The 21,474-nt window shown below is 54.1% G+C and overlaps 11 protein-coding genes across 11 annotated transcripts; 7 read left to right on the top strand and 4 right to left on the bottom strand.

The window, feature by feature from the left end:
• Positions 1–46: 46 nt before the first annotated feature.
• On the bottom strand, positions 47–557 carry C7974DRAFT_314751 (PLAC8 family-domain-containing protein; the record flags this gene model as incomplete). Its single annotated transcript, XM_046138472.1, has 3 exons — positions 47–292; positions 342–442; positions 491–557. 3 exons carry the CDS (start codon positions 555–557, stop codon positions 47–49), a joined length of 414 nt encoding a protein of 137 aa, XP_045995115.1.
• Positions 558–1,125: 568 nt separating this feature from the next.
• On the top strand, positions 1,126–2,929 carry C7974DRAFT_397042 (uncharacterized protein). Its single transcript, XM_046142148.1, has 2 exons — positions 1,126–1,606; positions 1,661–2,929. The coding sequence occupies exons 1-2, from the start codon at positions 1,334–1,336 to the stop codon at positions 2,432–2,434; spliced, it is 1,047 nt and encodes a 348-aa protein (XP_045995114.1). The 5' UTR covers positions 1,126–1,333; the 3' UTR covers positions 2,435–2,929.
• C7974DRAFT_314119 (acyl-CoA N-acyltransferase) lies at positions 2,676–3,797 on the top strand (the record flags this gene model as incomplete). Its single annotated transcript, XM_046138441.1, has 2 exons — positions 2,676–3,413; positions 3,465–3,797. 2 exons carry the CDS (start codon positions 2,676–2,678, stop codon positions 3,795–3,797), a joined length of 1,071 nt encoding a protein of 356 aa, XP_045995113.1.
• Positions 3,798–4,350: 553 nt separating this feature from the next.
• C7974DRAFT_314852 (uncharacterized protein) lies at positions 4,351–4,938 on the bottom strand (the record flags this gene model as incomplete). Its single annotated transcript, XM_046138476.1, has 3 exons — positions 4,351–4,566; positions 4,633–4,774; positions 4,826–4,938. The coding sequence occupies 3 exons, from the start codon at positions 4,936–4,938 to the stop codon at positions 4,351–4,353; spliced, it is 471 nt and encodes a 156-aa protein (XP_045995112.1).
• Positions 4,939–6,509: 1,571 nt separating this feature from the next.
• On the bottom strand, positions 6,510–7,797 carry C7974DRAFT_210090 (uncharacterized protein). The gene has a single exon (XM_046136948.1). It carries the CDS (start codon positions 7,731–7,733, stop codon positions 6,747–6,749), a length of 987 nt encoding a protein of 328 aa, XP_045995111.1. The 5' UTR covers positions 7,734–7,797; the 3' UTR covers positions 6,510–6,746.
• A 334-nt stretch (positions 7,798–8,131) lies between these two features.
• On the top strand, positions 8,132–9,541 carry C7974DRAFT_361612 (ribosomal protein S2, flavodoxin-like domain-containing protein). The gene is made up of 3 exons (XM_046139715.1): positions 8,132–8,415; positions 8,502–8,716; positions 8,765–9,541. Exons 1-3 carry the CDS (start codon positions 8,190–8,192, stop codon positions 9,224–9,226), a joined length of 903 nt encoding a protein of 300 aa, XP_045995110.1. The 5' UTR covers positions 8,132–8,189; the 3' UTR covers positions 9,227–9,541.
• Positions 9,542–9,743: 202 nt separating this feature from the next.
• On the top strand, positions 9,744–11,500 carry C7974DRAFT_397036 (RNA polymerase II transcription elongation factor-domain-containing protein). Its single transcript, XM_046142147.1, has 2 exons — positions 9,744–10,042; positions 10,092–11,500. Exons 1-2 carry the CDS (start codon positions 9,922–9,924, stop codon positions 11,330–11,332), a joined length of 1,362 nt encoding a protein of 453 aa, XP_045995109.1. The 5' UTR covers positions 9,744–9,921; the 3' UTR covers positions 11,333–11,500.
• A 653-nt stretch (positions 11,501–12,153) lies between these two features.
• On the top strand, positions 12,154–12,830 carry C7974DRAFT_314205 (heterokaryon incompatibility protein-domain-containing protein; the record flags this gene model as incomplete). Its single annotated transcript, XM_046138450.1, has 2 exons — positions 12,154–12,474; positions 12,519–12,830. Coding segments are annotated over 2 exons (633 nt in total), but the record flags the coding sequence as incomplete, so codon positions are not given.
• Positions 12,831–15,099: 2,269 nt separating this feature from the next.
• Positions 15,100–16,819, top strand: C7974DRAFT_397031 (uncharacterized protein). Its single transcript, XM_046142146.1, has one exon. It carries the CDS (start codon positions 15,204–15,206, stop codon positions 16,638–16,640), a length of 1,437 nt encoding a protein of 478 aa, XP_045995107.1. The 5' UTR covers positions 15,100–15,203; the 3' UTR covers positions 16,641–16,819.
• Positions 16,820–17,087: 268 nt separating this feature from the next.
• Positions 17,088–18,139, bottom strand: C7974DRAFT_377404 (uncharacterized protein; the record flags this gene model as incomplete). The annotated part of the gene is made up of 4 exons (XM_046140355.1): positions 17,088–17,412; positions 17,467–17,722; positions 17,778–17,997; positions 18,050–18,139. 4 exons carry the CDS (start codon positions 18,137–18,139, stop codon positions 17,088–17,090), a joined length of 891 nt encoding a protein of 296 aa, XP_045995106.1.
• A 1,293-nt stretch (positions 18,140–19,432) lies between these two features.
• C7974DRAFT_338370 (glycosyl hydrolase family 71-domain-containing protein) lies at positions 19,433–21,464 on the top strand (the record flags this gene model as incomplete). The annotated part of the gene is made up of 4 exons (XM_046139230.1): positions 19,433–19,456; positions 19,504–20,086; positions 20,143–20,975; positions 21,033–21,464. Coding segments are annotated over exons 1-4 (1,851 nt in total), but the record flags the coding sequence as incomplete, so codon positions are not given.
• Between the last annotated feature and the right edge of the window lie 10 nt (positions 21,465–21,474).

Raw genomic sequence — 21,474 nt, 5'->3', positions numbered from 1 at the left:
AAAGTCGCCATGTCTTTATGATTTGAACTCAATGAAAGTACGTCTGTTACTGTGGCGCGTAGTTCATCGCATCCACCTTGCCAGGTTGATCTAGTAGCGGTCTGCGCTGCGCTTCACGGTGTTCCACCTCCTTCTCTTGCTGTAACAGATCACAAGGCGCACAGCAGCAAGCGCAGAGGCAGTCTTTGCAGCCGTTACCGTTTAGCCCGTATTCTGCGCGAACCTCGCCGCGGTTGAGGAGCGGTAAAATCCAGGACAGACCAACGATGCCCATTCCGGCGAATGCGGCGCACTGAGTTCTGTTAGTAAATGTAAAGAACGAAGAGGATTGTGGTATTTACGCTGGTGTTACAGCACGAGTAAGTATTCATATTACCGTTGGCCTTCATACGATGACGAGTGCGCCCGTAGACGACGCAAGGGCACCACCATGTCAGACAGCCTAATTTCTTGTAAGTAAAGAGCGGTTAAGTAGACTAGTCAGACTTACAAGTCGATAACGGTGTGACGCATGCTGTGCCTCTGTGGTGCCAGTCTTGTTTCTGAACTGTGCTCATATCGCTTGAGGTGTCCATGATGTCAAAATTAAAGTCTAAACGTCCGGTGGTACTGAAGCTGGGTAGATGTGCTTTTCAACCAGAACGGACTACGTAGCGGAGTTGGCTTGTAAGACAACGGAGTCCGCGGAAAATATTACAAGATGTATTTGGTGGCACAAACACCTACACCAAAGAGATGACCGAATGCGGAAAATGAGTGGCTGCTACCTTTGTAACAGGGTAAAAAGATTAGAACGGTGGGGAATAGGAGACATCCTAGCGACAGTTCGAAAAGTATCGTGAACTCGGCGTCGGGTGCACTTAGCAGCCTGGCAGAGGATCCGGCTGTATCGGCTTTGGTATTTCATCAGTAAGCACAGCCACAGCTCAAAATCTGTACTTCGTAAATGTTATTACCGTTCGGATCCCGACGGCATCCTACGCAAGGTTCGTCCTTGTTGTCGTGACGTCAACAGATCGCCAGCCCGCCAGCGGTACCTGGTGGAGTATCTGTCAATGCGCTGCTGAAGGTGAAGCATGCTGCTTTTTCAAACCCAAGAATGTCTCTTGAATCGCAGTTTGATGCTGGAGGTTCGCGGAAGCCAAGCTTTCTGTCTTGCGGCAGTTCGGCAACTAAGAATAGTTTTGGGCCTAGTCCGCGAGAGTGTTAGTCCAGGAGCGTCTCCCCGAGCCCTTGGGTCCTCTTCCCCGAACAGCACCCGCCGGCTCTCTTCAACCACCTCCGACCCTCGTCACTCACTGTCGTTTCCTTGCGCTTTTTGTATTCCGTGAACATGCACTTACTTTCCATTCTCCCCCTTGCAGCTGCCTTTGCCAGTGTGACTGCTGTTGAAGCCGATCCTCCGCCACAGTTCAATCTCAATCTCAAGTATGACGAGACTGCAGATTGGTACAAGGCTCACGGGATGCCGGTGCCAGAAGTTGCGTCTGAAATCACTGTCATTGCACCGAATAGTAGCTATGTTGTGAAGCTGGAATGTCCGGACTGTCCTTTCCTTGTCAAAGACGGCGAGAATGATGTATGGTTGAAGCGTGACAACTCTTTGGTACGTTCTACTTAGATTTAGACAGATTGTGAAACATGACTGACCGATGAAAAGCTCTTGGAGTTCGACATCAGAGACGACCGGTCCGAAATCTCGACCATGGAATTGAACGGAGGCCAAGTTCTGCCCCTCGCCACGATGCCACTTTTCATAAACGCTTACCAAGTCGCGGCCAACATCTCTCAGGAAGCAATGGATAGCATCGTGCGCGAAGGGATGCTCGACCCACAAGTCATCGAGCAGACGAACTACCACCAGTTCCCACTGCAGTACGAGCACACGCTCCTTAAGACGAAGACTCCTGGACAGTGGTGGCTGCAGTTTGATGTAACCGGTCTCCATTACGGTCGCAATGGCGAGGTTGCGTCCTTTGACGAGGATCGCAGAATAGTGCAGATCTTGGTCAAAGAGCAGAAAGTTGAAAGCGAGGAGGGACACTCCTTGATCATCGAGGACATTCACATCGTGGAAAGATACATGCGCGCACAGCCACTCAAGATGAAATGCGGAAAGATGGCTGCGGTGAAGACCTCCTTCAATCCTAGCGAGTGGGATAGTTACGGCAAGCTGGGTTCCTGGTCTCGCACGTGGAACATGTTTTCTGTCAGGATGGGGCAGTATTGGCTGGATAACATCCAACACAACGCCCTGTTGCTGCCGCTCGTATTGCTCCTCGCGTTCATTATCTTCTTTGTCCACGTCTGGTACCAGAGAAGGCAGCAGGACAAGGACATGGACGCAGAGTACGCTCTACTGGAGTCCGAGCAAGATGATTTGCCTCCAGCATACTCAGATATTCCCGTCATCAAGATCGAAGAGTACGACTGAGCTGGAATTAGAGAAAGGGCGGACGCCGTTTGAAAGGGCGCAATTTCCGACTACTTACCAATACTGCCAGTTTTAATAATCTCAACTGCTTTCTTTCTTGGTACTGATTTTTACTGTCAGAATCTTCTCATCATCGTTCTTGTGCTACCTTGATAGATACGTACATTATCAAATGGGCTAGTGCTCCCGAGCACCTCAAGACAAAAACATCGAGCCTCCCCAGAGGAGATCCAACCACAACATGCCTCACACCATCGAGCCCTACAACGCCCAATGGCCCTCACAATACGAGCACATAATCCGCGACCTCACTCGCGCCCTCCCCAACAACACAGACATCGTATTCACCCATATCGGCAGCACAGCCATACCCCAGCTCCCTAGCCGCCCTATAATCGACATCCTCCTCACCGCCCCCGCATCCCTCATCGCCACCCTCTGGGCCGCTCTCGAACCGAACTACACCCCCTCCCCCGCCCACCCCCCATCCCACGGTATCGCATTCACCCCCACCTCCCCCGAGCACGCCCACACGCTGTACCTGTGCGCCTCCACCTCGTTGGCCGCACACACGCACCTCGCCGTGCGCGCCGCACTCACCTCGACGCCCTCTCTGCGCACCGCGTACGCGGCGCTGAAACACACCGCTCGTGACGCTGCCACGTACGCCGCCCAAAAACAGGACTTTCTGGGCTCCCTTGCGCCCGCTACCGCTGCGCCGCACTACTTTCACCCCGTGACCACGTCGCGCCTCACGCTGCGCGAGTACGTCCCTGATGATGTGGATGCGGTGTTCGAGCTCGAGAGCTGTGCGGAGAATGCGCGGTTCCAGTCGTGGGCGCCGTGGACGCGGGAGGGCGCGAGGGGGACCGTGGTGTGGGAGATGCAGCGGGGGTTTGCGGAGGAGAGGGATGTGGTGGACGTGGCTGTTGTGTGTGAGGGGGAAGGGGGTTTTGTGGGGAGGGTTGGCGGGAAGGTGGTCAGGGGAGGGGCGGTGGCGGTGGCGGGAGGTGCAGAGGGGAGTGTAGAGGGCGACGCGGAGACTGGGCGCGTGGAGATGGGGTTCGACGCGCCAGCGCGCGCGCATATCGATCTCTGGTACTCTTTTCTTCCGCGCGCGCAGGGCAAGGGGCTGGCTACTGAGGCTGTAAGGGCGCTTATTGCGGCGTTCACGGAGCGCGAGAGGACGAACAACACCACCACGCTAGAATTCGAGATCGAATGTGACCCCCGCAACACCGCGAGCTGGCGTCTAGCAGAGCGTCTGGGGTTCTCGAAACACAGTCTGACCGAGCGCGCGTGGGAGTGCAAGGGCGAATGGGTTGGGTCGCTTGTGTATCGGATGGTTGATGACAGCGTGTAGAGATTGGGATGTGAGCGATGGGTGCAAGCACGTCCGAGCCGCTGTTGAGTATGATGCAAAACATGAAAGATAGGGACTACTAATTCCGTTCTTACTTTCTCTTTTTGAGATGCTTGTTTGTATGCTCAACACGTTTCTTTAGACAGGTTTCCCTTGATACCGCGTACTAGCTCCAAAAAAGATAGATGCAATAGAAACAGTCACGATCTTGCCTAGTGCCGAGTGATTAATCAAGAGGTACTTGGGTGCAGTAATTTCTGGAGTCTGTCACAAGTCGATTGAGTGCAGGATTTAATGAATGATGTATATGTATTATAGTGCAGATTTAGCAGTATCTGTTTAAGTGTAGGGATTGATAGCTGGTCAGCAGCTGAAATAGCGCTAATATTACTTTAATCATGTAACAGCTAGATTACCAACTCACAAAACCTCTTTTGAGCGCTGCAGTAGCATGTGGGAGGTACATGGTAGATGAAGACATCCACCCCGATGCTACTCGTCGAGTTCTCCCACCACAGATCCTCGTCACCAACACAATTGCACACCGCACTACCTAGAAAGTGCACTCAATCTCCTCCTTCGCAATAATCCCATACGTCTTCTTCTTACTCAGCTCCTGCGGACACCGGCGATAGTCCGCATACAGCGTCGCATTGAAGAAATTGCACATGTCCTGGATGATCGGGCGCGCGGCGATCAGCGCGTTTGTATCGCACGGCGGGTTGATTGCGGGGTTAGCGGGGAGCGCGAAGGCGCAGGGCTCGATTAGCTGGGGGGTGTTAGAGGCTTGATACCTTGTAGGACGAGGGCGATGGGGGCACAACAGGGGACGTACATCGGAGTAGGTGTTGTAGTTGACGCAGTGGCACGCGAAGTCGTTCTCGGCACATCCGTCGCCTTTGTTGGCTGCGATTTGGCAGGTCTTGAGACACTTTGCTGTGACGGGTGGCATGAGGGCGAGGAGTTTGTCGTTGTCGCTGGGCGAAGTCAGGTTATGCGAGAGGAGTCTTTCGCGTGGGGACGCCTACAGGCAGCGGTATTTCTTGAAGTTGCCAGGTGCAAGGGCTTGTGTGAGGTTGTATGTGAGTTGGGCGGTTGCGAGGCTTGCGGCGGAGAGGACGACGAGGATGGAGAAACGCATTGTGGGTGGTTGCTGGTGGCGAGTAGAAGAGATGGGTTGGTTTGATGAGATGGTCTCGGTTGAGTGAATGGTCAATGGCGATGTTGGAGACCTTTATACACGTCTCTTCAGCTGCTGTATGCCATTGTACACCACCATGGCCAGACTCTCGTCGGCCATGGTCTCCAGATCCCAAACTCCTCATTCGGACTGTATCATGAGAATCCAAGCCTCCGGATCTCCAAACCGATATGCCTTCATGCAGGAACAAGCTTTCCTAGCTGAATTGCTGACGCGCTAGACAAGATTTGCTCAAGGTTCTCCGCTCCTGAGCATGTTGTCGTAGCGCCACATGGCAGCCACCTAGGCTGCGAACCGCAACGCCAAGGTCGGATTTCTGGATGACTGAGTTGTGGTCAAATGAGTTGCCACATTCGAGAGGTGTTTTCTTTGCGGATTTCCTCTGTGCTGGTCGTGCTTGCAGCAGTGCGATTTTTCTAGTTGATACATTAGGCAGCTGAAGTTGGAAAAAGTTATGTTGCCAGCAGCATGCATGTCAATTCCACACTGTACCGAATTACTAGCTCTTGCATAGACTTGCAAGTAAGTCATCTTTAGCGTTCACCAAAGAGGTCTCGCTTCTTTGTTGAATGCTGTCTAGCAGCAAATGCCCTATGCAGATACTGTACCTAGCCAGCCCTGTCCGCCTAGTTCAAACAAGCGCATCCCGACAACGGACGGATCTCTTTCCCGACTAGCTGGCGGCCGATCCTAGATTCGAAGCGATGGTTCCTGTTGATCTCGCGCCCAGAACGTGGAGATGAACGGCTGGAATTGTGTTGGAATAAGCAAACGGGCCGTCATGCACTAGTGTAGTGTCAACGCCACAGCGGTGGGGATCCGGAAAGTGGCTTGACGAACGATGGTTCTGTGGTTGGACACATTGTCCATGATGCGGACGTGCGCCTTGGCTGACCTGTCGATCCTGACCATTATCTGGATTCGTGGTCGAGGGAATGTCGGGGGCGCTTGGCGGGCGGCGGGGGAAGGGTAATGCTTTAGGCGAGGCTATTGGCTTAGACCGATTTTGTACACGACCACCATACTTCTCGTGGTGTCTCGGGCAAGTGCAGAATGATCGGTGTCTCCATGGATGGCGTACTCCGGTTCTCTGTGGGATTTTGATCTGCTCTCAAGTCTCTTGTCGTTGCGGCTGCGGTTTCCCAGTTCCTAGTTTCGACTTGACACCATGGAGATGTAGGCGATCTTGGCACGCGTATAGTGTCTTTTTGTTGCGGGAGATAGTTTACATACTGTCAGTATTGGTAATGTTGCAGCCCTTCGCTCAGCTGTAATAAGTCTTGTGGCTAGTCCTAGTCGAGAAAGGAAGGCTGGTTTTGAGAAGGTGCAGTGTGCCGATGGAAGCAGCGCTTGTTAGCCTACAAATTGTTTCAGCAGGAGGGAAGTCAAGTATCTGAACGTTCAACGGCGATGCAAGAGATAAAATAGAGTGGGATAACTGCTGCAGCAGCGCTAATGCTGTGAGGTGATGAAGTTGTACGCGCACACAATCCGGTCGTCGGACATTTTGGAGCCGTGGTCAGTGATGTGCATATCCTGCTGCGACGCGTGGTGCTGTGCATCAGTAGTACAGCTGTATACGAACTCGACACGCTGTGTAAATACGCAGGGTAGATCGAAGGTAAGCACGTCATTCCATAATCACGACAGTCCGTCAATGCCAGGCTCTTATGCTTCGTATTGTACAGCTGCAATGCACCGGAAACCCGCTTGTGCCGCTAATTTAAAATGGTCTTCACGCGTCCATCTTACAACGAGATCTCGCCCTTCCATGTTCCCTCTGTCAGACCTAATGTCTCGATGCAGTGCTGCCACCTCGGCCCACCGCGCTCTCGTCTCCGCAGGTACTGCAGCAGCTTCTGCCGCCTGTGCACCAGCAGTCTCAGATTGCGCTTGTTGTGCTTGTCGCCCTTGCCTCGCGACGACAGGAAGTCGGCCACGGTCTTGATCTTCGCGGTCAGGATCGCAATCTGCACCTCGGACGAGCCCGTGTCGGGCCCGATGCGCGCGCTGGCGGCTTTCTCGTTGGTCGCGGGGCGCACGGCAGGCGGGGTGTTCGAGTTGATGCTGCCAAGGTGGGGTGCGCGCGGTGGCAGGCGCAGGTCGGTGTTGTGGCGGCCGAAGGTGTCGATGCAGCGGGTGATGTTGACGCGCATGCGGTCCTTGCTGGAGCCATTGTCGAGGGCGGTGATGCGGGCGATGGCCTCGGTGGCGCGGGCGTGGTCCTGCTGGTTCTGCTCCGCAATTTCCTCGGCCGTCTTCTCGATGCTGTAGGCGGTGTTGTGGGTCATGGAGCTGCTGTACGGGGTCGTGGGGGCCGCGTCGTCCTTCTTGATCTCGCTCAGCGGCACGGCCAGGCGCTTGCTCTCCTCTAGCTGCGTCCGCAGGCGGTCGGGGTAGTAGCGGTAGTTGAGCTGGTCGGCGTCGGTGCCGGCAGCCTCAGGCCTGCCCGTGTCGAAGGACCGCACGAAGGGCGTCGTCACGCCGCGGACGGGGTTGCCCAGGCTCTCGACGCGCACCTGCTCCAGCTCTGCGCGGCGCGACAGGTTGGCCGCCTTCTTGCGGGCCTTCTGGGCGGCGATGTAGGGGTCGTGCTCGAAACGCTGCTTGCGCTCGAGCGAAGTGAGCTTCTTCTGCAGCGGTCCGGTGGTCGAGAATGGGCGCAGTGGGAGGGCGAAGACCGACGGCGAGCTCGGGGCCCGCAGGTACGATGCGACGGGTATCCGGGGCGGCATCTTGGTGATGGCAATGCTGCTGCGCGCTCCTGTTGTCCTTCACCGGCTGCAAAAGTTCGCCGTGTCCGCCGCCGCGGACGCACGCCTTGCCTGATTGGGTGCGACATCGAACATTTCCGTAAACAGCCTAGTCTCTCTGGAGCAGCAATCGACGAGCATCAGTCGGAGCACGAGGAACGCGGACAACAGAGCGAAAATGGCCGCTCAAGCAGATTAGTGTCTTCAATTGACTTGTTATCAGCGATATACAGCAGGCAGCATTTTAACACAGCATTTGCAAATCGGCATGCTGGAGTAGGTAAGCATCTGTCTCTCCTTGGGTATCCCAAGCCTGCCCGAAGCGGAAAGGCGCGCCCTAAGCGAGAACCGCACACGCTCCCCTCCAACATTTGCGATCGCGACCGCACAACTCTCAACCACACCGACAAGCAGCAGTCTCGTGCCCAATCCGTCAAGATGGCCCCCTCCAACCTCCCCGCGATCTTCAACCCCACCCAGCAGGACATTGAGATGCTCCTCGCTGCTCAGTGCCACCTCGGAGCCAAGAACCTCCAGGTTCACATGGAGCCGTACCTGTGGAAGACCAGGGCCGACGGTGTCAACGTTCTGAACGTTGGCAAGACCTGGGAGAAGATTGTCCTGGCCGCGCGCATCATCGCCGCCATCGACAACCCGGCCGACAGTAAGCAGCGCCTGCGACATGCGCGATGCGAACTTTTCGAGACCGCACATGCGCGCACAGCAGACGAGCCGCGCTAACTTTTGCAGTCTGTGTCATCTCTGCCCGTCCCTACGGACAGCGTGCCGTCCTCAAGTTCGCCGCCCACACCGGTGCCGTCGCCATTGCCGGTCGCTTCACCCCCGGTAACTTCACCAACTACATCACCCGTTCGTTCAAGGAGCCCCGCCTGATCATCGTCACCGACCCTCGCACCGACGCCCAGGCCATCAAGGAGGCCTCCTACGTCAACATCCCCGTCATTGTAAGCGGTCCGCGAATCCAGTGCGATGCCCAAATGCTGACTTTCTAGGCCCTCTGCGACGGTGACTCTCCCACCGAGTATGTCGATGTTGCCATCCCCACCAACAACAAGGGCCGTCACGCCATCGGTCTCGTCTGGTGGATGCTCGCCCGTGAGGTCCTCCGCCTGCGCGGCACCCTCGCTTCCCGCGAGGCCGAGTGGGACGTCATGACCGATCTGTACTTCTACCGCGACCCCGAGGCCGAGGAGAACAAGGACTCCGCTGGCGTCGAGGAGGCCAAGGTCCCCGGTGCCGACGAGGTTGGCCCCGCCGCTGTCGCCGAGGGCTTCACCTCCGAGTGGGAGGTCTCCGGCGCCTCCGCCGGTGCCTTCACCTCCCAGGCTGCCGCCCCCGGCGCCTCCTGGGACGCTGATGCCTCTGATTGGGCCGCTGCCTCCGGCGAGGCTGCCGCGCCCGCCGCCACCGAGAGCTGGGGCGCCGAGGCTCCCGCTACCACCACCCAGTGGTAGACGCTGTCACCCTCTCATACCCTGTCATTGACAACTGCATCGCAACATGTCGGCGTACGGATGGATAGGCAAGGCTTGGAAGAAAAGGAAAAGCAAAATGAGACCCTTTACCGTTCACACTGTGGTGTCTGTGTTGTGGAGGACGGAACATGACCAATGCTATGCGCTGATGAGGGAAAGATATCCGCTCTGCGCCTATGTATAGACAATGTATGTAGGAGCAGGCGGGGGAAAGCCCTGTGCTGGCGGTCGGGCTGTTCTTGAGCTGACGCCCATTCCTGAATCCATCTTCACCAAGCGATTTCCAATGCGACGTGATGCTGTGTTGTTGTATTCCGATTGCCGTCGCCGACTTGCACGTGCTGCAGATGACTGTGACTGTGATGTAGGCCTATTGCCCATTCACAGCGTTGCGCTGCAATGTCAAAGCGTAGATCTTCACAAGCGATCGGCTGCTTGAGGTGGAAGTCGGATGCGAGCCTGGCTAAAGTTAGTAGCTTGCGGCCCCACACGGGAGCCGCACGTTGACCCAGACCGCGACCACGCCTGCTCACAGCACTGCGCATGCCCAGAGCCTCGACCCCGTTTCGATCTCCTTTTGCGATTTTGACCTCATTTTCCCGTCCGTGATATAAGATACTGAAGTCACTGCAAATACTCTCACTAGCAACCTCCTTATCGCACGAAAACAATCGATGGCGTCCCCCATGGTGGATGGGCGGGTTGAGCCACACCGCAAGGCAACGTACACGCTGGACGTCAGCGAGCAGATCCGCCGCGAGGACGGGACGGGGCGAGGCTTCAACGGCGTCAAATGTACGCAGGTGGCCTTGTTGCACCCACGTCTGCTAACCTCGCCCGCCAGACAACCACAAGCCGAGCCTCTCCAGCGGCACGCGCACGTCTAAGCTCAAGCTCGCCGACAACAACACATACAACCTTTCCATGCGCGATGCGAGCAGTGATGGCGACAAGGACATGTTTGTGTTCAACGGGGCGCGCACAGCACCCTCCAAGTCGTACGTGCTGCTCTTCGACCAGACCACGCAGAAGGCCACCCTCGAGCGCCTTGACAGCACATACACCTTCAATCTCTCCACCAAGAACGGCAGCGACGTGTCGTCGGGCTACGGCAAGATCTACCCGAAGAAGGCGCACAAAGACAGCGTGCACGACCGCGAGGAGGGGGAAGTTGACCTCTTCGGCGAGGAGGCCGGCGAGGAGGCGAACGAGGGCACACAGCCGGACGCCGCCAACCCGTACGACTTCCGCCACTTCTTGAACGCGGTCAAGAGCAAGAAGGAGACGGCCGAAGACCGCGGCTACGCGTCGTCGCCCGACTACCGCTCCAACACAGCCACCAGCGCCGCGAACACGCCCGTCCTCCCTGCGCGCCGCGCCGTCGAGCCCGCGCCCAAGAAACGCAAGGCCGCTGCCAGCGTCTTCGCAAAGAAGCCTGCCGCAAAGGGCGCGCCCAAGAAACCCGCCGCCCCTGCAATCAACCTGGAGCGCCGCGCAACCGACCGCCCCGCCCCATCAACATCGCAACCGAAACCCAGTGCCGCCCCACCATCCAGCAAAATCAAGTCCACCGAATTCATCCAGTCCAGCGACGACAGCGACGTCGACGCCGAAGGCGAACCCGACTCCTCGTTCCCCACCCCGCGCCACGTCCCGCGCCGCTCGCCGTCCCCCGGCCACCGCCACGACGACGACCACTCCTCCGCCGAAAGCGACGCCTCCTCCTTCGAAATCGAAGACCCGAGCGCGCGCCCGGCGCACCTACACGTCAACGCTGCGCGTGCGCGCAGCCCCTCCGCAGGCCCCATCTCGCTCGCCAGCGCCGCGACCAGCGCCGCAGGGACGCCGCGCCGCCATGCCGCAGCTGCGGATATCGACTTTGGCGACCTGGGCGGTGATGATGATGGCGGCGAGCCGGATGAGGACGAGGACGTTGATGTCGAGCAGATGGATATCGGACCGCCGGCGCGGCAGGAGCGGCCGGAGAGCAGGAAGGGCGCCGCGGCGGAGGTGGATGAGGATGAGTTGTATATGGAGATGATGGAAGGGCTAGCGGATAGTAGTGAGGAGAGCGAGGAGGAGTAGGCTGAGCAATGGGCTGGACACTTCAAGGTAGTGCTGCATCGATATGTAAGCTATCTACATCACACCTGGCGATCGGCGCATGTTCGTCAATAGCTATGCCCTGACCATGTTGGAGTGCAGTGATGCCTGCCTGTTCTGGCTAGCTCCGTCAGCCGACAGTGAACCTGCCCTGTCAGCTTTTCGTAGCATCTGCCAGCCACTATCCTGTACCACCCTCGCCAGTCACTCTTCAGTCGCGCATTTCTATGCTCCTAATACAGGTACGTGCGCGAGTGTCTCCCCATATCCGAACTAGGTCGAGGCGAACTTGGTGAGCAACTTGTTCATGAGGCTGAGATGGTCACCTGACAGCCTCCACCATCGACATCGAACGACAACGTCGACGTCGCAATTTCTCCAGCGTCATGAGCTTCGATCCGACTCCCGAGGATCTTTCTGCCGTGGACTTTGACGGGCTATCGCTAAACGGCGGGGCTACGGGCGTTCAGGACGCCGACGTCTGCCATCGGTGCCTAGCTGTCTGTCAGAAGCTAGACCAACGTTCGGCACGATGGAAATTTTTGTTCAGAATCACCGATATACCTGACGATCTAGCAGCTTTACGTTGTAAAATTTGCCATTTCTTTAGAGAGGTTATGTACGAACACCAAAAGCTCTCGACGGATAAGCTGCCACCACCGTTCGTGTCGATCTGCGTAAGATCAGGCACCATCCCGCCACAAAACTGTCTCCTCAATATCGTCTACAAGCTCTCCCATCGACATCAGATTTACTACGTGAAAGTTGCCCATCTCGCATCTCTTCGCGACGACCCATATATAATGCGGGCACACGCCACAAGGATACCCTATGATAGGATTAAGGTTTGGATCAACAGATGTCAAGACCACGATCCACACAAGCTCGCCTCTGGTAAGCACATAAGACACCTCAGAGTGATACGTTGCGACACTGATCCCATCAGCGTCGTGATCGCCCCAGAATCGTGCCAATATGTGGCACTGTCCTATGTGTGGGGCGAGGCACAGGAAAAATCGCCACAAGAAGGGGATATCCTCGGAGCATACATCCCGCAGACCATCAGAGACAGTATCAAGGTCACACTGGAGCTTGGCTATAAATATCTCTGGGTCGACAGATATGTATGTATTTTTGATGCATCTACTCCCACTAGCTAACGCACCAGTGCATCGACCAACACGACCAATTCGACAAATCCCACCAGATTGGGCAAATGGGAGCAATCTATGCGCGTGCCCAACTGACCATCTTCGCTGTGGCTGGCAACAACTCCTCACATGGTCTTCCTGGAGTAAGAATCAGTCGACGCGTGCCTTTCAATGATGTCATGACTGGAACTACCTATCTCAGACACGATTGGGACAGCACGGAAGATATCTTGAGTTCCAAATGGGTCTCCAGAGGTTGGACATTACAGGAAAGTTACCTGTCGACAAAACGACTCTTCTTCACTGAGCGACAGGTAGTATTCGCTTGCAACACTGAGATCCTCTACGAACACAATCTGATAGAGGGCAAGGTGGATCGATTGAATAATATACTTAGACCAGCTTCTCATGATCAGAGGCTCGCATTGACGACGCTGATTGAAACGTACAGTAGGCGGCAGCTGCGCTACCAGGAAGATGCACTCAACGCCATTTCAGCCATTCTAGACGCAATGACGGGTCCCGAGACCCTATACGCTCACTTCTGGGGTATTTTTGTATCTCGAAATATTTATCATCGTACTCTAGGGTATGATAAAAACGGGTTGCTCATGGCTTGGGGGGCGGAAACGCCCGGCGTTCGTAGGAAAGAGTTCCCCAGCTGGTCTCCTCTTGGTTGGACAGCGTACGTGTGGTTTGATACTTTGCACATAGATCACCCCCACGGACTCCAGGTCTGGACAGGCTGCGAGTGGGAAGAGGTTAGCACGCTGGACGAAAATAAGATCGAGGATTTGAGGTTGACGCCCTCGAGGGACTCCCGGTTCCTGCGAGTCACCGCCCTGGCCTTTCGCCCACACCTTCTTTGGGCCACAGTGGACGGCCAGATAGTACGCGAGCCGCAACTAATCTGCTCATCCGGTGTAGACAACCTCGTACTCGAACCGCAGTGGGACATAGCTCCCACAGACACTATTTCAGATAAAAACGTCCTATGTGCAGCCCTCATTGGCCGGACCTCAGCACTGTTTCTCCTCCTCCGCAAGCCATCTTATGACCTGCCTTCTCATTCCCTGCCCCCGCTCGCAGAAGTCCTCCCCGTCTTCGAGCGCATCGGAATAGGCATTGCAGAAAAGGTCTCGGAATACATCACGCCCACGTACTGGCACGCCGTGGACGAAGGGTCCCTGCAGTACACTCACGAGCCTTGCAATATTGTAAACACGCTGAGATCGGAGTACCACCACCAGACCTATGGCACTCCCCGCGCACTGGACTGTGGTGCGTTCGAAGGACATATGCAGACGTTCATTTTGGCGTGACGTGTGGTCTCTCAGAGCTGTTTGGCGGGATGCGTGGCGTTCTGCAGTCTGGGAAACGGAGTTCGGCGCGTCCAGAGCAGAGTTTCAGGCACCAAGAGATGGAAATACAGTCTCGAATCGCCGCTCCAAGCTATCTTGGCGTTAGACGCTCTGCTCGGTCACGCAGGTGCTGTGGCCGGTCTATGTACCTACCTCCTCGCAGGTCTACCGATTCAGCTAGTAACCAGCCAGCTCGCAAGAATCCCGACCTACCCACGATCCCCACACGTCTAAAAGCCATGGTGTCTGCGAATGGAGGCTCGTGTTTCGAGCTCAACGCACGCTCACCAATCCACCTCCAAGCTTCCAATAGCAGTCCCCCCACCCCCCAGATCCGCGATCTTCGGTACACGACACACGACACACAAGCACACAAACACCCAGGCAGACCACCACGACACGCATCTCAAACCATCCAGCAGCCTCCGCACTCGTCCGCCACCAAGGCAAAGTCCACGGGACACCAGCGGCTCGCGGTCTGGGCACCGCGGTTTCGGCCGTGGTTGGGTTCTTGCTGGCTGGTTGGGATGGCTGCGTTTCTGCGGGTATGCACTGGTTTTACAGCGCCGTGTGTGGAGTGTGCGGAGTTGCAGTAATGGGCCGGCTGTAGGTCGGTTGTAGCTGCTGTGATGGGTAAGATGCGGTTGCTGTTAGTTATGGAGGGTTCCTAGGTTGAGGGTTTGATGCGAGGGGGATTGGTGGGTTGGGGGATAGTGGGGGGGGGGGGGGGGGGGGGTGATCATGGGTGGTGGTGCGGGGGCACTGGATGTAGGTGGCTGGAATTTCTTTGTAAGTATATTGTAATAAGGTAGTTCCCTGTTTCTAAGTCTACAGGAAGAGGAATAGGATAGATGGGTTTTAGCTTTGTTCGATTGTGGTTCTATGTCGTGTTAGCTACCTACTGTAGACTAATCTTTCAAGGGGTTTAGTTCGACGTGCGCAACCAAGTCAATTCAGAAGTAAAGTGATGTGCAGGGATAAGACCCGCGGCAAGTCTTAACGGGCTAACAAAAGTCTTCATGTTCCGTGTCGAGACGCTAGTAATCGCTTAATTTCCAGAGTGCCGAGTTCGGATAGGCAGATGCAGGTGATTTATCCGCGATGCCAACGTAGTAAGGAAATTGTAAACCTAATTTTGGAGACCGGGCGTTGTAGCCTGATTTGGTTAGCCATACCTTTAGCGTTGTTCACCTCAAGTGTATCCTCATCGTCGCTACAGGACGCCCGTCCGTCTTCTGCCCGTCACATTTCCTCCCTTCGCTTCGTCCAAGGCCACGCACCACCTGGGTTTGGACAATTGGCAGACCTTATCTCGTCAACATTACCGGAATAGGCCAAGTCATGCCCTCAACAATGGACAAACTGCCCCAGGAGTTATGGGATGCCATCTTTGCCGAATTGCTTTTCGACCATATGGCCGCACTTTGCAGAGTAAACAAAGCTATGCGCCCTATGGCTCACAGTTCACTTTATCGCAATGTGGTTCTCGACCTCGACGAAAATAATCTTATAGCACCAAGGGCTGGTCGACTGCTTCGCACACTGCTGGAGAATCCTACATACGCTGCTCAAGTCAAAAGATTTACTGTTCGGGCCCAGTCTGTCCGTACCCAGTCTTCATCCCAGAGAAACGAAAGAACTCCGTTGGCGCATCCTACACCTCTCACTGATGAGCTGAAGAAAAAGATAGAAGGAACAATCGACGAGGCCGAGATTTATGATGCAGCTCTCTGGAAAGCTGCTTTGTGTCATGAGCAAAACGCGTGGGCCCAATCTGCATTCATTGTATCCCGTCTGCCCAAGCTCGAGACCCTGACCGTAGATCTCCCGCTGAGTTGCCCTCTGACCAGCTTTTTCTCAAACATGCTCCAGCACTCCGCTTTGCGAGCAGTGCCTACTAGCAAATGGTCATGGCTGAACAAAGTGAGCTGCGTCCGTCTGGGTGAGACGCATATAAAAACCTTTGATCGACGTTATTACGAAAGAGATCCAGACGTAGATTACAGCATCTCTTCACGCCTTGTACTGCTGGCGCTGTCTCTGCCAAGCTTGACAGAGTTCGAACTCTGGGGGCGAGTTGATCTCAACGACAGTGTCGACGCTTACAGTTCCGTTACCGCAGGGAGGCTGAACAAGCTAAACCTGCAAAGAACAAACCTGCATCCGACGGTCCTCGATGCGATTCTTCGCGAGAATGAGCATCTGGAGTCTTTGAGCTGCGCGTATGCTGTTCCGTCGACGCAGCTACCCCTGAGGCTCGATGATGTCCAGCAAGCGTTGTCTCATACCAGTGCGACCTTGAGACAACTTTCCTTCAGGTTCAATCCGTACAATGATGATGAAGATGTCGACGAGATGTTCGTCATCGAATCCGGGACCCTGGGTTCCTTCAGACATTTCACAAAGCTCACCGAGATCGAACTGTCGCTGTGCGTGTTATTCGGCCAGACCGACCCCGATCTAACTCCACCCTTGGACCACGTGCTCCCACCCAATCTCGAACACCTCGTCATCACCGATGACCTCTGGGGTATGAAACCGTTCTTTGAATGGGGCGCTCATCAATACATCCGCAAGTTTTCTGAGCTTTTGCAAGAGAATCGCAACGATGCGTCAGCGTGTGATAACGCAAAAGCACGTCTACGAAACATCACGTTTGATTTCTTGTCTGGATCGTTTTGGGCGATGGACGGCTGGGGAGAAGAAACGTTTGCGGAGCTCAGGAGGATATGCTCATCGCAAAATCGGCAGTGCATTGTCCTTGTCGAAACAGAGTAAAATTTAGAATGAAATCATCGTGTCACTCGCTTGTTCAGCTTTGAAGCATAGAGCCCCGTAGCAGCAGGGCAATGATGTAGCGTATGAATCTCGGGCTCTGGTCTAGAATAGAGAATCGGGCTGACAGATAGTTGTATGTGAAATATCTCTAGATTGCAGTAGGAAGCATTTACCAAAAGCGAATGAGATTGTTCACACTGGAAATAACGATGGCCACCCTTGACAATATACCCCAAGACATGCACGATCGCTGGAAATTCCATCTCGTACTGCAAGCACCTCATCCCTTAGTATCCGTTTTGGACGGTGTTATGACAGCAATAGCATCTTTCAAGGATACATCACGCCTCTTTCCCTGGACGGTAACTCGTACGGGTTGTTTCAGAGGATTAGTCTTGTAGATAGCGGTCTGTAATGATGACTGTTAGTGAGCCGCTCAAACCGTAATCAGTGACAATTATGAAATGTATGACTTGCCATCTTCCCTTCCACAAATTGGCCGCAGCCAATTTTGTCAGTGCCGTCCTTGGTCTGCTGAGAATTTTTCTTCCAGCACGGATTCTGTTGAGTGCCCGCGACAGTGAAAGGATCACTGGCCCCAGTTCCCCAAGCGACGATCCTGGGCTTTTTCTTGGTCTTCACATCCCAAGGCAGCAGCGCAGTGTCGATGACACACAGAGATGTTGCAACGAACTCCGCACAGCACCCCGAGTTGGTGTGGCCTTTTCGCGGGTCCTTTGAAATGGCCCAATCTTTGTTTTTGTTTGTGAACCTATCGCAGTCAGTGATCCATTCCAACACATCTTTTATCAGTTGAAGGGCCTACTCTGTTGCAGCTTGGACGAATGCGTTCTCCATGATATCTATAACCTTTTTATCCACATACTTCCCGTCATCGGCTGGCTTGAACGTGAACAACGCGTTTGGGGTGCTTAATTTCATAACACTGCCGATATATAGAGTGTTGCCGACAGCAAGGACGGAGACCATAGGAGGAGTGAAGCGTTTGAGGAAATCTTTCCTGCCTTGGGTTTTGCAGTCATCCATCCATTCCTGGTGTACGACTATCATCTCGTCCCATGCTAAAGAGATGTCAACTAAGCTCTTCGATACGATCGCATGGAAAAGTATGCAAACCTTGCTCAGCTACACCGAGCAGCTGCTCATCAGTCCAGCTGTCAACATCCACGGTGTAATCTATCACAGATGTGTACGCAATTTGGCCAGTTGAGAATTTTTCATCTCGAAGTATATCGTCGGTGTAGAAACCTAAACTAGTAGTATACGGAACAGTCGCCCTGCGAACCCGCAGTTCCTCTTGAGCGGTTCCATTGAGGTTGAGGTCCGAATGAGTCAACTTAATTATAAGTCGGTTGACTACAATGCTGGTCAGAGAAGGGAATCCGTACCTGAACGTTATCGAGCTCGAAGGCCGAGATGGATACAAAGCATACAAAGGCGAGGAAGGCAACCAGCAGACGCTGCAATAGCCCGAGCATGGTGGCGGCTGAAGACGTGCTAACGAGCGTGGATCTTGAGAGGATATACCGGGAAACGAAATGTGCAACAAACCTTCCTTTATTCTAATACGACCATAAAGACCTAGGCTCTTTACTCGACCCTCGCACGAATACGATTGACAGCTGATATCGGTGCTTGTTCGAGACTTGGCAGTCCACCTGACAGCCCTCCAGCTAGCTAGATGCAGATGATAATTACCACCGTTTATATGATGTTGCGAGCAATCAAAGCTTTTTGATCAATCCTAATATAGACCATTCCGTGTCCGAGGAAGGGATACTCTGCATACATCCCGTTCGAGCAACGGGCTTTCGACCCTTGTTTAGCTGCGTTAGAGTGGACCCTGGGCAAACGTCGCGTATCTGGTTGGCGCCTTCGCTTGTCTGCAACGCGGGAGGCTTGGAATTAGACATGCGTCCACTACCTGATATTGCTGGGTTGCCTGACGGATTTAGCCGCCTCACACGGAACAATGCGATCTCTTGTAGGGAGTGTACGCGCAAGCTTGGCCTTGATAAAATAATCCCGATAGCTTTGTTGAAAAGTGCATTCACCGGGCAGGACTAAAGGCGTTTGCTCAAAGCGTTGTTCGAATATGAACTTTCGATTTTCACACCGTTAAACATTGACAGGACTTATTTGGTGCCATCGACGGTGAACTGAATTTGCTGGTCTAACTGCGGGGGGGATCAGGGTCTAAGCTGATCTCGGGCGGGACACCACCGGCAGGGACCCAGTTGATCTCGGAAACTAATCTCGATTTACGCCACGCTTAGGCCTTATGCAGGTCCCACGCCCGTCCCGCACCGAGTATCATCCAAGCTTTGCGAGCTGCTATCCTTTCTAGTACACACATCTCCCTCGTCGTTCCTGCTATCGTGGGCCAGATTCCAGCTTCAAATTTTTCGACCGACGAGCAATTAATGATTACTCCTAGATTGGAAGGTGTTGCACGTACAACCTAAATTTGGTATACATGTGTGACAGAGATGTCAGCTTTTAGACTGCGGCTCGTAGATGAGCACTCCTGGATGAGGTCTGTCCAAGTGGGCGTGTTGATGCAGGTACACTTGCACCCCTGACAGGCCGTCACTTGACACTGCTTTCTACTTTACATATTTATTAGTCGACAATATATATGGTCGAGAGTCTGCAGTTTTCAAGTAGTCTTTCAGTGAAACTTCACACCTTTCAGGATGCGTTTCCTCCAGGCCATAGCCGCCATTTGCGTGGCGGCGGCGAGTGGTACCCAGGCGGCAACAAGAACGCCTCGCGGTGTGTTTGCACATTTCATGGTAAGTGGCTGCCAATCAGATAGTTGACGCCTTCTGACAGTCTTCAGGTTGGAAATACAGGCAACTTTACTACACAGGATTGGGCCACCAACATGAACAAGGCAGCATCTGTCGGCATACAAGCATTTGCACTGAATATGGCTGCCGATTGGCCATACAATTCACAGTCTCTTGAATATGCATTTGCGGCTGCCCACACGACCGGATTCAAACTCTTCTTCTCCTTCGATTATCCAGGTGGTGCATATCCTTGGGATCAGAATGTGGTCATTAACTACCTCAATAAGTGGGGTGGAGATAGCAACTATTGGCAACATGCCCCAGGCAAGCCACTCGCATCCACCTTTGAGGGCCCCGGCAATGCAGCAGACTGGCATAACATCAAAGCCAAAACAGGTTGCTTCTTCATGCCAGACTGGTCTTCTGTGGGAGCCTTCCCAGCAATTGGTCTGGCTGAGGGTGTTGCTGACGGGCTGTTCAGCTGGGCAGCATGGCCGTATGGTAAGCGTAAAACCGACACGTACTCTGATCATTCCTACATACAAGCTCTTGGTGGAAGTGATCCTTCAAAAGGTTCTACTAAGCCATACATGATGCCTGTGTCCCCGTGGTTTTTCACGAATATGCCTGGTAAGCTTGTCTCCGTCCTAGAGTCGCTGAAACATTCAAAGACTAACCAAATCAAGGTTTCAACAAGAATTGGATGTGGCGAGGTGGTAACTTGTGGTACGAACGATGGCAGCAGGTTTTTGAACTGCAGCCCGAATACGTTCAAATCATCTCCTGGAACGACTTCGGTGAATCTCACTACATCGGTCCGCTAGACGACAAACAGTACGAAGCTTTTGCCATCGGCAGAGGTGATTCCCCTTTCAACTATGTCCGCGACTTTGACCATACTGGTTGGCTTACACATTTGCCATTCATGATCCAGAGATATCTCAAAGGAACGGCACAGTTTACAAAAGAAAGCGCTGTCGTAGCCCACCAGGTCACGTTGACTTCTTCATGTTCAGGCGGCGGAACAACAGGAAACACGGCATCCCAACTCCAACTGGAGTTTGCACCAAAGGAAATATCACCAGATTCCTTGTATGTTGCAGCCCTATTGACTGCTCCTGCGTCATTCTCCGTCAGTGCCCCTGGCAAGGCGTCATACGTATCAGTCGCAGACAATAAGTGGGACATCATTCCTGATGGCGGTATTGGCATGTACTACAAGTCCGTTCCAATGGCAGGAGCTGGAGAGCATACCATCACGCTTCGACGCGGAGGTTCAGTACTAAACGAGTTCAAAACAACTGTTCAAAGCACATGTTACGCAGGAAATATGGCCAACTGGAACGCCCGAGTCACCTCCTCTCAGTGGACCAACGGATTTGCCGCCAAAACTTGGTCACCGACACTTACGCGCGCTCAGCAAAGCTGCATACAGGGCTGGGGCGAGGGAAACTTTAACGTGATTTGTGATTACACTTGCAAGAACGGCTATTGTCCTGACTCTTGTGTATGCGAGAATGTGAGTGTGACCGCACATCCCCGATAAGATTTCGTTACTGACGCTTGAACGATGTAGATGGGTATACCAAAGCCTCAAAAGAGAGCAGACGTTACAGGGCCTGGATACCCTAAGAATGGCGACGCCAACTATGCAGGTCTCTGTGACTTCGCCTGCAATCGTGGCTTCTGTCCGGAGGGAGCGTGTTCTAAAACGCCGGTGGCTCAGTACATCCCAAAAGTTTCGCCATTCACGCCAGATACTTGTGTAGCCGGAACAACATCTGGGGACTTCAAGTCGCTATGCGACTTTGGTTGCAAATACGGATACTGCCCTCGGAACACATGTGCGTGCTCGGCCACCGGGCCATTGAACTTGCCTCCAGATGTAAACGATCTGGCTATCAAGCCGCGCATGTTCTTAGGCCTCAGTGACGACGGACTCTGCAATTTCGGTTGCAGTCGTGGCAAGGATGGTCGAAATGTACAATGCCCTCTTGTCTGCAGCAACCGTTTCACGA

The sequence above is a fragment of the Boeremia exigua genome (assembly GCF_020726555.1).
Source record: "Boeremia exigua strain MPI-SDFR-AT-0100 chromosome Unknown C7974scaffold_8, whole genome shotgun sequence".
NCBI lineage: Eukaryota > Fungi > Ascomycota > Dothideomycetes > Pleosporales > Didymellaceae > Boeremia > Boeremia exigua.
This window is presented reverse-complemented; position numbering and strand designations above follow the sequence as displayed.

Bases quoted from the DNA above. Each gene is read 5' to 3' on its own strand.
- C7974DRAFT_210090 (XM_046136948.1), bottom strand. From the start codon at position 7,733: ATGCCGCCCCGGATACCCGTCGCATCGTACCTGCGGGCCCCGAGCTCG.
- C7974DRAFT_361612 (XM_046139715.1), top strand. From the start codon at position 8,190: ATGGCCCCCTCCAACCTCCCCGCGATCTTCAACCCCACCCAGCAGGAC. The intron at 8,416-8,501 runs GTAAGCAGCGCC...TAACTTTTGCAG, and splicing joins CATCGACAACCCGGCCGACA to TCTGTGTCATCTCTGCCCGT. The intron at 8,717-8,764 runs GTAAGCGGTCCG...CTGACTTTCTAG, and splicing joins ACGTCAACATCCCCGTCATT to GCCCTCTGCGACGGTGACTC.
- C7974DRAFT_397031 (XM_046142146.1), top strand. From the start codon at position 15,204: ATGCCCTCAACAATGGACAAACTGCCCCAGGAGTTATGGGATGCCATC.
- C7974DRAFT_397036 (XM_046142147.1), top strand. From the start codon at position 9,922: ATGGCGTCCCCCATGGTGGATGGGCGGGTTGAGCCACACCGCAAGGCA. The intron at 10,043-10,091 runs GTACGCAGGTGG...CTCGCCCGCCAG, and splicing joins AGGCTTCAACGGCGTCAAAT to ACAACCACAAGCCGAGCCTC.
- C7974DRAFT_397042 (XM_046142148.1), top strand. From the start codon at position 1,334: ATGCACTTACTTTCCATTCTCCCCCTTGCAGCTGCCTTTGCCAGTGTG. The intron at 1,607-1,660 runs GTACGTTCTACT...ACCGATGAAAAG, and splicing joins TGAAGCGTGACAACTCTTTG to CTCTTGGAGTTCGACATCAG.